The 14723-nt window shown below is 36.9% G+C and overlaps 1 protein-coding gene across 1 annotated transcript; it reads left to right on the forward strand.

Annotated features, from left to right (window-relative positions):
- Window positions 1-5242: 5242 nt before the first annotated feature.
- On the forward strand, window positions 5243-6877 carry LOC113322802 ((RS)-norcoclaurine 6-O-methyltransferase-like). The gene is made up of 2 exons (XM_026570953.1): window positions 5243-6262; window positions 6350-6877. The coding sequence occupies exons 1-2, from the start codon at window positions 5486-5488 to the stop codon at window positions 6641-6643; spliced, it is 1071 nt and encodes a 356-aa protein (XP_026426738.1). The 5' UTR covers window positions 5243-5485; the 3' UTR covers window positions 6644-6877.
- The last annotated feature ends 7846 nt before the right edge of the window (window positions 6878-14723 follow it).

Genomic DNA, 14723 nt, shown 5'->3' on the forward strand with positions numbered 1-14723 from the left:
ACCAAAAAAATAGCAAGAATGAAACCGGATTCATCCGGTCTTAAACTTAAAAAAGAGCGACGATGAAACTGGATGCATCCTGATGTAAATTAAAAATAAGAAAAAATATTTGAAAATGGGTAGGATGAAACTGTTTACATCCTGACTATTTTTACATTCTTGTCAATTTGAACAATATCAAATTTAACATGTCCTTTTCACCAAGAAATTGTAATTATTGGGTTAATTGACCAAGTTTGTGACATAAAATATAATATGTCAGTTTTGTCCTTTTGATTAGCCTAATTGCTTTAAGATCCTCTTTTTAAAAAATATATCGATCAGTTTGATCTAAAAGTTATCCGTGCGGGATGATATCATCATTTCTTAAACAGTATCAAAAATGCATTTTCCATTCTTATTTTCTCTCTCTTCTTGGAATATCGGAAAAAATAATGAGTCATCTCTCACGATATAAGTTGGCAATTGTCCCAAGTGTATATTTTTGTTCGGAGGTCGAGTCATATGATATGCCCTCTCCACTATATGGTTTCTTTTCTACCCCGTGGTAAATTGCTCCCTCTGGTTAAGGCTATTTCTGGTTTTCTTTTTTGAGTTTCACCCTTTTATTAATTTTTAATAACGGCACTGTGTTTTGTGCTTTTCAGTAATTTTGTGCTTTTCAGTAATACTTGAATTTTTTTTTTAACTGGATACTTGAATACTTCAATTGACACCAACGTGCTTCACCTGGACTCCCACGAGATATCAGCCCCATGGACTTTATTTTTAACTTTAAGAGACATCATACCGAATCCAATAATGCTGTGGATGCTAAAAAAGTGTCGGGCCTCCCAATATACATTGGAAGATGTGTGTGCTATAAACAATGAATGATTTTTTAGGGAGCATGATTTTTTTGAGGGGACTACTGTTTTATTAGGCCATCTTCCCTATAGTGATAAGGGGTGTTCTAAAACGTTGAAATGATTAACCTACCTTTAACCTAATTTAATTTAAAACCAACTAATAACCACCTATATATATATATATATATATATATAACCACCACCTCCTCCCACCACCACCGCCGATTACCACCACCATCTCTGATTATCACCACCACCAACCACCGATTACCACCACCACCGCCGATTACCACCACCACCACCTCCGATTATCACCACCACCAACCACCGATTACCACCACCACCTCCTCCCACCACCACCACCACCACCGCCGCCTATTTAAGAAATGTAACAACATCAATGCAATCACAATTAAGTTCCGTTACATGATAATTTTATCGAGTATAAAAGACGCCAGCCGCAGCCTGATTCTGCCATGAGACCACTCCGGAGGTATTTTCCAACAAACCCTTCACTTTAATTTGATTTTGATTGCTTCAATCGAATAGAAATCATCAAAATATGGTTTTAGTAGGAGTTACAGAGCCATGTTCGGTTAGGCCGATTTTCCAAAAAACCATAGTTTACTAACCGAACTTCTTGAAAATGAAGAACACGAAGAACAGTTCGGTTCTATTAGATTTAAAACTAAGTCACCGAACTCTCTGTTCGGTTGTTTCGCAAAAAAATTTAAAACTACAAAGTAACCGAACTCCACCCTTAGAACCGAAAAAAAATCAAATCCAGTCTAACCGAACTGTGTTGTTGTGGCCACTATGTTGAGTTCCAAAATAACCGAACTTAGCCAATAGAGTTCGGTTTTTTCGTAAAAAAATTTAAAACTACAAAGTAACCGAACTTAGCCAATAGACGCTGGAACTTCACATTTTTTTTGTTTGTTAAGTTCGGTAACTTCACAATTTTATCGCAGAAACCGAACTCAAAGTTCGGTTGGTTAGCTGTTAGGTTCAAGTTTGAGAAAGAACCGAACTTTGTAAACTTATATACTCTTATATTACGTAAAGTTCGGTTAGATCAAAAGTGCATGTAGTTTGCGAACCAACCGAACTTTGTACACCAAAGTTCGGTTTGTTGAGAACCAACCGAACATAACGCTGTAACTCCTAGAAATTCTATTATTAGAGAGTTCGGTAACCTGCGTGTTTGGAACAAGTAACCGAACTACACTTTCAGATGAGTTCGGTTACTTGTTCATCTCACAGGGCAATCAAACTACAACTTCAGATGAGTTCGGTTACTTGTTCTTCATATACAGTAACCGAACTACAACTTCAGATGAGTTCAGTTACTTTTTCTTCATATAAAGTAACCGAACTGTTCAAAATCCAGTTCAAATCCGGATCATTTTGAAGATTAACAAATATTCTAGGAGAGGATGGAGATGAAGAATCAGATGAGTTTTCATCATTTGAATACTCAAACTTAGTGAATTGGAAGAAAAAAAATCTATTTTCCATGTTTTTCTCCTTCATCTTCTTTAACTCTACTCTCTCAATAATTCTACTCAACTAATAATAAACCCATCTTTTAATTTAATCTCACTAATTGTTTTTAACTAAATCATTCACTAATCATCACCCAAAATTAATCAGGAGGGTAATTTAGGTATTAATATAAATATCTAGATAAGGGGTGACCTAGATTTACTTCTAATGTCTTTACCCAAAAGAAAACCATGGTCCCCCAAGAAAACCATGGTCCCCAAAAAATCGTTCTAAACAATTCCACATCATTAATCCACCATTGGATTTCAGGTCATCAGCAACCAATCTGCCCACAAACAAAATTTGTCACTTGCCTCTAAATAAATAAGAGTGGGAGAGGCCAAATAATTTATTGGGTTCGTCTTACTACATATCTCTTTCTACAATACGGATAATCTTCATGACGATAGTACAACATTCGCTATCTTCTTTGATAGTGACATAGATACATGGAAAAATGTTGGTATTATCTGGAATCAATTCCGACCATTTAATCTGATTGTTTTCTTCTTTGATAAGATATACACATATTACAAAGGAGTATTTTGCCTGTACTCAAACGAATCCGGATATCCTAAATCTCTTAGGTTAAAAAAAGTTTCAGAGCGATATCGTGTTGAATGATTGATGTTTTTGAAAAACTGAACAGTGATTGTAGAAAACACAGAAGTTATGGAAATAAAACCAAACAATCATCCTCCTTTTCTTCCATCGATCATTGTCGTTATCGGTGTTCAATGTATTTTAGTTTCCAGTTTTACCAACACTAGATTTGTGCATGTGCTACACACCGGGCATACTTTTTCTTTTATATTGGTGTACGCAGGGCTTTGCCCCTCCCCGTGGCGATGTATTTTTGATTTGGCGTGTGTAGGGCTTCGCCCCGCCCCGTGGAAATGTATTCTTGATTTGGTATGCGCGGGACTTTGTCCCGCCCCGTGGAGATGTGTTTTTGATTTGGTGTGGCGGGGAAAATACATTAAATAGGTTGAAAATATGTGCAGATTTTTTTTTGTTTTTTTCCTTTTAACTTGGTGTGCGCGGGTCTTCGCCCCACCTCGTGGAAATGCATTTTCGATTTGGTGAGCGCGGGGCTTCGCCCTCCCCTTGTAGATGTATTTTTTAATTTGGTGTGGCGGGAAAATACATTAAATAGGAGGAGGATATGTGCAAATTTTATTTATTTTTTTTCTTTTATTTTCACAAAAAAATATAAGGATTTTCCCCCTTTATATATTTATTTGGAAAAAATAGTCCTAATATACTAACAGGGGGTAGTCAAATGAGATTTTGAATGACTTCTGGGGAGTTTGCAAATCTACTATTAGTCCATGGGGACTTTTGGAGAGTCTCTTAATGTCTCTTGTTATTGGTTAGAGACTTTTTTCATGTCATTTAAATTCTCTGAAACTCCATGTTATTGGATTATGATTTCGTAAGAGTCACTCCAACACTCCTGTTATTCAAAGGAGAATTGAAAGTCATTGATTTGTTGTTTTCAGAGATTTGGAGAGACTTTTTCTTGAAAATAGGCATGGTATAAATCTCTCCTCAAGAGGTGATATTTCAGGAGACTTGGAAATTTGGAGATTTTTTGGTTTTAGGAGTGAACCATTTTTTTCTCTCCTTGTTCAGTAATACACTTAAGGGCCATTTGGAAAGGGGTAATCAAGACAAAATGTGGAATAAAGTAATTTTTTAAATTGGAGAATATATATTTTAAAATCGGCTATGTGTGTCTTTGTGATATATATCGATTTAAAATCGGCTAAGTGGTGAGATAACATAGAAAATAAAATAGGGGACGAGTGGAATAAAGTGAATGAAAATTTAGGCATAGGACAACAATGAGATTTATTTTGACAATGGACACATATTTCATTAGGTGGTCATGGTACTTTTATTATTACGTAACGTGAATAATAAAAAAATAGGCAATGTTTGGAATTAATCAGGGAATATCATACAATTTTGTCTCTATAAATCACATAAACTTTCTGCAAGTCTCATTTTCTTTTTTGTCCCTAAAAATCTCATTTTTCGTCTCTACAAGTCAGAAAGACTCGCTAAAATTCTCTCAGAGAATCACCAGAAGTCTCTAGATTTTCAGAGAATCTCTGGGAGGCACTCAAATTAAAAATCTATGAAAGTTCATGGAAATCTTGTTTTACTACCCCCTTGTAATTATTTGATTTACAAATTGAATTTGGACTTACATAAAATTCCAAACATGGTAAGTTAGGTTTTCCTTTTAAGTTGGTAATTTTTAAAGCAATCATATGTTGCCAAGTGTCCTCACCTCACTTTATAAATTCCAAATTGAATTTGGTTTCCTTTTTTTTTAATCTTTTTCGTATTTTTTTTAAACCAAACATACGTTGCCAAGTGTCCTCACCAAAACGTTGGTTATACAAAACTCAAAAAAGGTCTATTTCGACCAATAAGAAGCGAGGATTTCCTCAACGTTCAACGTGAAAGCTTTATTTGTCTAGGTCTTTAAGTCTTTAAATTCTAATAAAATAAAAGGTTGCACTTTTTCCCGTTTTTATTTTGGAAAAGCTTATTTCGGAGAAGAAAGTTACTCAAGGGTGTTATCTTAACTAGCAGGTGAGGCGGGATATGGCTAATTCAAGAATATTTGACTTCATTTTCTTTAATTTCCATTTAGGGGACCGTTATTGTTATGGCTTGGCTCCGGCTCGAGCCCAATCAGGAATAGAAAAGCGAGAAATTTATATGTAGAGAGTGGCAAGTGCCTTTTCCCAAAAGAGTACCGGTAGATAGGTTTCCAATATTCTTTTTTAAGTCCTTTCTGGATCACCCGAGATCAAGAGGGAGAACCTTTCCTGCTTCGAGAAAAATTAGAATAAAAATCATACTGCCTTTATTTTTAGAAAAGAGATACCGTTACCTTTTAATTTTGGTCGTGGAGTTGAGGCTTGCCTCTTGGTCTAGAAAAAAAAAATCTCTATAAATAGCATTAATTCTACCATTTTTATAAGTCTCATTGTTGATATTGAATCAGAAACTTTCTTCTAAAATCTTTCAATACCAGTACTGTTAGTTTCCGATAAGAGCCACACTAATCCATTATGGAAATTCATTTAGAAAGCCAAGAACAAGAAATGAAATATCAATCTCAAATCTGGAACCAAATATGTGGCACTGTTGATACCTCTGTTCTGAGATGTGCAATTCAATTAGGTATATTTGATGCCATTCATAACTCTGGCAAACCAATGATTACCTTAACCGAATTATCAAGCATTGTTTCATCACCCTCTTCATCTTCAATCGAACCCTGCAACTTGTATAGATTAGTGAGATACTTATCCCAAATGGATCTCATTAGTATCGGAGAATGTTTGAATGAAGCAACTGTTTCATTAACAGGCACATCCAAGTTACTACTTAGAAACCAAGAAAAGAGTTTAATTGATTGGGTATTGGCAATTTCTTGCGAAATGATGGTTGTTGTTTGGCACGAACTAAGTAGCTCTGTTTCAACTCCTGCGGATGAGCCTCCAATCTTCCAGAAGGTTCATGGTAAAAATGCTTTAGAATTAGCAGGGGAATTTCCAGAATGGAATGATCTGATCAACAATGCTATGACTAGTGATACTAGTGTAACTAAGCCAGCGCTAATACAAGGATGTGGCAAAATCCTGAACGGAGTTACATCGTTAATTGATGTCGGTGGTGGTCACGGTGCCACTATGGCCTACATAGTTGAAGCTTTTCCTCACATAAAAGGTGCGGTAATCGATTTACCACATGTTGTTGAAGCCGCTCCGGAGCGTCCAGGTGTTGAGTTCATCAGCGGTGATATATTCAAGTCCATTTCTAACGCTGATGCTGTGTTGTTGAAGGTATGTAAAGAGTAGCTAACCTTAGTGCGTCTAATTTATTCCACAAATTTTTCTGATGCATTTTATTCTTATTTTTGGTTTTTGCAGTATGTCCTGCACAATTGGGAAGATACGGAATGTGTGAATTTACTGAAGAGATGTAAGGAAGCAGTTCCGGCAGACAAAGGAAAAGTGATCATAATGGATTTAGTAATAGACGACGATGATAACAGTATTTTAACGCAGGCAAAGTTGAGCCTTGATCTCACTGTGATGAACCATGGAGGAGGTAGAGAAAGGACTAAAGAAGATTGGAGAAATCTAATTGAGATGTCTGGATTTAGTAGGCATGAAATAATTCCAATATCTGCCATGCCATCAATTATTGTTGCTTATCCTTAGTTAAGTCACCCGCATGTTTACTTGAACGGGAATAAGTTGGGGGCGTGTTGAATCTGTTAACATCGCAATTGTGCCTTTACTTTATGCATTCTCATTCCGGTAGAAACTGTTTGGGGCATTCGGATTCTGCTGAGCCCTTTTATGTATGTTTGTTTGTTGGTTGGTTGGTTTTCAAGTAACTGAAGTTTCTTCTCTGTTTTCAAGGCATGTGCATGTGACTAATTTGAGTATGCATATTGATGTTTCGTTACAATTTTCTGAAATCATGGCTTATTATATCATTTGAAACCACTAATGGGTTTCAGAACACTCAAAGATGGATGAATCCCACACATCCAAAAATATGGCAGGATCCTTTCACATGCTAAGGTTGACATCATCTTGAAATTTTGGTGCTACAATTTTCATTAACCAATACATAAATCCATTACCAAGATCAAATTAAAAAAAAAAAATCCAACGGTAAATTCAGTCAATAAGAAAAGATTTGGGGAAATTAATTGTGAATTTTCTTACTTTAACAATAGAATCTCTATAGATAAATACTCATTGGTGTTGGTTTCTGCATGTGAGTATACCATGCAAACTGCGTCTATGGGTTCACCAAGTTTAAATCCCTGATAGTACTTTTAATCTAATTAGGTAAAGCCTACAGTTCTTCATTTAACCAAACAACTCTACAACAGTTAATTGTTTGGAAAGAAGAGGATATGGGCTGTAGTGGAAGTGGGATTGGTTTATTTTCTTGACAGTAATTCCTGCAAATTTTGTTTTGTACATTAACCCTTATGCTAACCTTATCCAGAAAATAAATGGTTACCATTAATTGAGGTGAATTACATAATCGAAAATAATTTCCTGGTTTTTACATACTGATGTCTCAAGTTCATTGGTGTATTTGTATAACTTTGCTTCCTATCTATGTTGCACGTTTTTAAGTGCTTTGTGGAGCACTACATTTTCTGGATCTGGGACTAATAAGTTCTTAGAGCGTCCACGGTGGTACGATCAAAACCAAAGATCAAAGACCAAAACAAACGATCAAATTTGAGTTTAGTCTGTAGTGTCACGTTAAGACAGTGGAGTATATTTAGTCGGGCGGATGTATAATCCACGCTTGAATGTGGAGCGTTGGTATAATCTTCGTTTGGGCCGGGCGGAGATATAATTAACGCTGCTTGTGGGGCGTTGATAAAGAATACGCTTGTTGTGGGGCGTACATATATTTCACGCTCGGAGAAGGGGAGTTTGTATAATCTACGCCTGGTGTGGCGAACGTATAATCAACGCCTGAATGAAGCGTTTGTATAATCAACGCCTGACGTGGGGCGGACGTATAATCAACGCCTGTATCAGGCGTACGTATAATCAACGCCTGACGTGGGGCGGACGTATAATCAACGCCTGTATCAGGCGTACGTATAATCAACGCCTGTAGCAGGAGAACGTATAATCAACGCCTGTTTTGAGGCGTAAGTATAATCAACGCCTGTTTGAGGCGAACGTATAATGAACGCCTGACGTGGGGCGTACGTATAATCAACGCCTCCTCTTCTCTCAGGCGTACGTATAATGAACGCTTGGTTTGCAGGCGTATGTATAGTGTTGGACTTCCATTAACACACGTATCTAGCACGTGTGGCATTAAAGCCCTGCCAATCTCTAACCACCACGTTGGTAGGCTTTTAAAGGAGTAAGAAAATAAGACAAAGGATAAGGAGAGACAGAAAGGCCTACATGTTAAACTGCAAGTGCACAGTTGTCATTGTAGTGTGTATGTGCAAGAACAGGTCATCTCCACAGGGACTAGGGTGTATAGTTGAAGCTTTATGTTTTCCTAAGCTAGTTCTCTAAGTGCAAGGCAGTGAAGTAAATGTGACAGTGAAGTAGAATAAAGACAATGAAGCAAAGGTAACAGTGGCAGTTAACAGGAAACAAAGCCAAATAAACCAAGGCTGTTAGCCAAGGGCAGGGAGGAGTTTGCAGCTGTGGCTAAGCTAAGGCTTAGAATCCACCCTTGTGACCTATCCAGACAATGTAATTCTAGGTTGAATTCCTAATGGAACTAAGTGACAGCTAAGGTCAACTTATGATCCTAAGCATACAAATGGAATGGAAAGAGAATTAGCTTGCTATGAGCACTAATTTCTCCCATTGCACAATCAAAACAATGCATCCTAAGCATACAAATGGAATGGAAAGAGAATTAGCTTGCTATGAGCACTAATTTCTCCCATTGCTCAATCAAAACAATGCACTAAGGCTCTAACCTATCATTCCACTATCAGACAGTGCACTGAGGTTTCATCTAAACCTCAGCTGCAACAATTTAGCTCATGCTCAACATATAAACAACATTAACATTCATCATACAAGATAATTCAAACACACTAGACATGGTGAACAAATACAATTGAAATTACTGAATTTGAAATTAAACAAGAGGTAACAGTAGAGAGCACTGGCTAGTCCAGGCCTCTAAGGTGGTGCTCTGGCTAATCCAGGCATAAAACCTCACACACAAACCCACAGTTCCCTTTTATACCCAATACCCAATTTAGGGTTTATAGAAAAATACCCAAATTCAAACAGTGAAATTAGGTATATGATTTACCTAATATTTGACAGTACAAATTGAACCCATAACTAATTCATTGCTTCTCCTAACAGAAATTAGGGTTTTCTATAAAAATCCCAAAAATTGAGAAATTAGGGTTTCGTAAAATCTTACTTTGATGGCGCAATTTCTTCAATCAATCGCTGACCCATCCTTCCTCTGACTTCACTGCTCCTTCCCATGCCTTTTCTAGCTTCGATTGATAACATGCAATCATTCTCATCAATTCCACACGTCACTGAAATCGTGTGATGTTGATGAAGTTGATTGAAAGTTACCATGTGCGGTAGGTGGTGGTGATGATAAAGAAGGTGGTGTGGTTGTGGCAGAGTTGGTGGTGGCGGACATGGTGGAGATGGTGGAAGTACGGCGGTTGCAGGTGAAGGAGAAGGTGGTACGGTGGAGTTGGTGGTAATGAAAGAGAAGAAGGAAAGAAAATGTTAGGGTTTCTCTTGTTTTTGGCTTATATATCCTAGGGTTATTTCGGTGTGAGGCGGGTTCATCGAACTTTGATTTCTAGCGAGGAGATGCGTTGGATGTGAAGATGGTAGGTGGATCCAACGGTGGTATGGGGGCATGTATTGAGAGACCGTTAGATGCATAATACATCTAAACCAATGTCTCAGATTAGAACTAGGTGTTGTGGTGTGAAGTAGGACCTTCCAGCTTGATGTACCGGCGTTGAAGCGACCACTGGATGCATCTGTGGGTTGATCTGACGGCTAAGAGGGGAAACAGGCTTGGGTTGGAGATTGGGCTTGGGATAATTCTGAGCCCATGTCTTCTTTAAGAACAAATTCTTCCTTCTTGAGCCCATTTCTAGCCTTTTGGTCTTGTGCGCAACATTCTTCGCGGCATCCTTGTGTGATTCCTTTTGGCTTCCACCACTTTTCTGCTCTATTCCTCTCCGCAAGTCATCCAGACTTTATTTATTACCTAAAAATGCAAAATTAAGTAAGAAAAATATTTATTCTTGAAAACAATGAAAATACAGAATATGGGATAAAATGTAGAATTAATGCACAAAAGATGAGTTAAATGCCAACAAAAAGGGATAAATATATACATTATTTGGCACTCATCAAATACCCCCAAACCTGAATTTTACTTGTCCTCAAGTAAAACAAAACTAAGGAAATACTAACTATACCACTGTCGCTGGTCTCTCGAATGCATTTAGCGTATGCACTAAGCCTTTTAAACCACTAAGTGTCCCTAGTGGACGAGTTGAAGTCTCGTGAAGGTTTGCTTAGAACGTACCTACAAAGTTCTAGGTCAAAATATGAGCTCAGATTCCATCAAATGTGACATGTGCAAGTCAGTTTAAGCTCACAGCAAAATGGAGATGTCAATCTAGCTATCAAGGCACAATCCTAGCACTGATAACAAATAAAGACATGTGATAAGAGTGTAAAGTGTATCTACACATGTTTCTAGAATGACCTGAAGTTATGACTACTAACCACCAAGAGATAGTTTTTAGGCTAAGAACCGAATTCTAAGCCAAGCTAGCTGTCCGGCTTTACGAGAATTGTGAATGTTCACCCAATGAGTTGGTGATATTTCAGTTTACCCGCGTTATACATCGATGGCTGCACCCTCCTTGCTTATTACAAGACTATTTACAACAAAAAGATGACTCTTTACATGACTCTTATTTACATTGATTACTCTCTTTTATTTTTGGAACAAGAGAGAACTATTGTCTTTAACATGACAAAACATGGAATAAATAAATACTTGATTTTTTTTTTTTTTTTTTTTTTAAGAAATAACTTTGATCTTTACAACATAGTGACACTTTTGATACATGAAAAAAAGAAAAACATAATTACATGACTCTTAGCAAGAGGTGGCCCTTATCGAATGCATCCGGTCAAATTCTATGGTTGCTTTTCTTAACGTATTCTCCAACTTCTATCCCAGCCAACCAAAGAACAAGCTAGTCAAGTCTCATTCAGTATTCTAAAGTGATTGGCAATCTAACTTCCTATCAAACACCTTGAAGATCGAGGCTATACATGTATTGGTAGATCGTGCGCGTGCAAGTTTCTTATCACTATGTGAATTGTGCTAGAATCAGGGTGCCTAAATATCTAGACTAAGACTCCTAATAATTACATATTTGCACAAGAGTCAAACATTTCAAGGTAAATGAGCTCCATTTTTATTTTTTTTTTTTTTTAATTTTTAATTTTGATTTTTTTTTCATTTTTTTTCAAAAAGAAGGAGTTCTTGTTTTCAATTATGGCATATTATCAAAGTATCTACTTTTCACCCCCAAACCTAAACTAAACATTGCCTCAATGTTTCAAAATATGAACAAAATTATAATACAACATATGAAGAGGATCATGTTGAGTAGAGAAAAAGGAAAGAGAATACCCGATTTCGGCGAAAGCAATATTAGAACTCCGTTATTCAAGGCAAGAATCCAACATATGTCAGCCGAGATCATATTGGATTAGCAAAATATATACAAAATGAACAAAAAGGTTTTTAAGAAATTTTATCTACTGGATTATATACAAAAAATTCACCATACACTAACAATCTAAAGAGTTGAGGATCAACCCAAAAGACAAAGTGTAGAGGTTTCAACAGCTTCACACAATAATAATATGATAGGCAGCAAGTGAAGCTGTGAAACAAAATGAGCTACCCCCAAACCTGGATTTTTCAATGGATAAAATTTTGGAAACAAAATCTCGCAGTTTTTGGGGTTCATCATGCACAAGGTCTAATTCGAAATGAACTTTGCTAGGGACGGGTACACATGCTAATTCCAACTGTGGTTCCTCAAAGATATTATACTTAGATGCAAAATAGTCCAAGAGGACTTGAGAGGCACACAGTTCCAGGCCTGGATTAGGTATTCTCATGAAAATTGGTTTGACAATATTGTGACAAACTAAATCTAGGTAGGATACAAGGCTATCAGATTGTGACTTAGGCAAGAAAGTGACATCTAAGCGTCTCACATGCATGAGATCAAGAGTATCAATATTATCAGTCACATCAGCATTATCTAAGTCACACTCAAGATGTGTAGCATGCTCATCATCACAAAAAATTTGCACAAGTCCTAATTCAGAATCATGGTTATCCAATATATTCAAATTATCATCAACAGAAGCAATATATTATGGCTTAAGTATGGAATCAGACACATCAACTATGTTTTCATGCATAGGATCATTAGTGTCAACATAAGATTTACCTAAGTCATGCTCTTCACAGGATAATTGCACAATATCTAAATCAGTATCAACATCACATGCATATGAAATACTAGAAGAAATATCATTCATGAAGGTCGGGGCAGAAAAGCCTAATGTATTTGAAACCAAAGGTTCCACAACATTTTCAGCATATACATGTTCTTCTAACATAACATCATCATCATCATCATCATAGTAATATGCATACTTGTCCCTATTAGCAGTTGTGGTGTCATTAGTCAACTCATGTTCCTCTAGATTAGGTTCATATTCAATATCATACACATGAGAAGGACTAGACATGCTATTTCCAAAGTTCAATTCATTACCACCTATATCATGTGACAGTGTCTCAGTTTACCTAATGGATTCCCAGTGACGGGTTTTCTCTGCAATCTCAGCTAAAAATTTCCATGCATCATCCACAGTTTTATCAATAAACTCACCATTACACATAGACTCAACCATGGTTCGAGATTTAAAGTCTAGTCCTTCATAGAGGATGACGACAAGTCTCCACTTCTCAAATCCATGGTGCGGACATTCGCTCAACAAATCATTAAAACGTTCAAAATAGTGAAAAACAGTTTCCTCATCCAATTGGACAAAACAATTGATACTTTGACGAATAGCGATGGTCCTATGATGTGGAAAGAATTTTTTGAAAAATAGATCTGTGAGTTGGTCCCAAGTGTTGATTGATTGTGGTCTCAAACCGTAAAACCATGTTTTGGCCCTTTCCTTTAAAGAAAATGTAAACAAACGCAATTTCAGAGAGTCTTCGGACATATGATCAGGTTGCATAGTCCGACAAATTTGTTCAAACTCTCTTACATGAGTATAGGGGTTCTCAGAATCGAACCCTCGAAATATAGGAAGTATTTGTATCATGCTTGCATTTATTTTAAAAGGGTTATTGGTTTGAGGTAATACAATACATGATAATGGAATTTTTATTGACGGATACATGTATTCATGGAGAGCACGAGGTTGGCCCATATTGAAAAGACACAAGCCCACTATTTGGTTTTAATGGGTTTTCAAAAATTTGGTTTTTTATGGGAAAATTTTGGTTTTGATGGGATATATTTGAAAAAGAAAATTTGGTTTAAAAATGGGAGCAAAGTAGAAATTTGGTTTAAAATTGGGAGCAAAAGAAAATTTTGGTTTTTTTTTTTTTTTTTTTTGAAATTATCCTAGCATAAATTAGCACAACCCATAAAAGAAAATAAAAACAACAATAATAATTACAAACCCATAAAAGAAAGAAAAAGAAGAAAAACAAAAATTATTACAAGCCCACAAATTAAAAAATAAAGAAAAACAAAAATTATTACAAGCCCACAAATTAAAAATGGAAGCCCACAGGTTGGGTTCTCTTAATGGGTTTAGGCTTACCTTTGAAGCACAGCCCAGCTGTTCAGTTTGGTTGCAAAAGCCCAGTTGGGCTTTGGATCATCCTATGCTTTGGCTTTTCTGAGGCCCAGTTGGGTCACGACTTCTACTCCAACAGCACCAGATCAGCAGCTCATCAAGGCAGGTTCAGGCTTCAAGCAACAGTTCTGGCACCAGCAGTGTTTTGTTTAACTCAAGCCCACAGAACTGACTGTGTAGCAACTTCAACAGCTGCAGTCTTTGGTTCTCAGTGCTGCTAGCAACAGCTTCTCAAGTCCATTAACAGCTCCTCAGGTACCTGCACCAGATAGAGTTAATTAGTTCTTGCAACAACTCAAAATTGGCTCAACAGAGATAGCCAACATAGCACAGAAACAATGGTTCAGTGCACAACAATGGGAATGAACATAGAAATTGCAGAGATTGCAGTTCTTAGGAACCAATTTGAACTGGTGCAAAGTGACTATTGCATAGACAAGAAGAACAAGATTCAGGTGCAGTGCAGCTACGTTACACTATGATACAATCAGATTTGTAACTGAGATGCTGCTGTAAGCAAGAAAAGAAATGGAGAACAGGACAAGATGCAGTGATGCAGTGATGAAAAGTATGCAAGTTATGATGCAGAACAGTATGCAAAGAAGATGCAAAATGCAAATGCTACTAGAGCAGAGAAGATGAAGATGTAGTGATGATGCAAATGAACAGCAAGAGAAAAAGCTAAAAGATAAATGCAAGTACAGCTAAGAAAGTGCAAGAATAGCTAAGATACAAGCCAAGAAACTTCAACACACAACGCCAAGTCCCCGGCAGCGGCACCAAATACTTGGTAGGCTTTTAAAGGAGT

The sequence above is a fragment of the Papaver somniferum genome, chromosome 11 (genome assembly GCF_003573695.1).
Source record: "Papaver somniferum cultivar HN1 chromosome 11, ASM357369v1, whole genome shotgun sequence".
In the NCBI taxonomy this organism is placed as follows: Eukaryota; Viridiplantae; Streptophyta; class Magnoliopsida; order Ranunculales; family Papaveraceae; genus Papaver; species Papaver somniferum.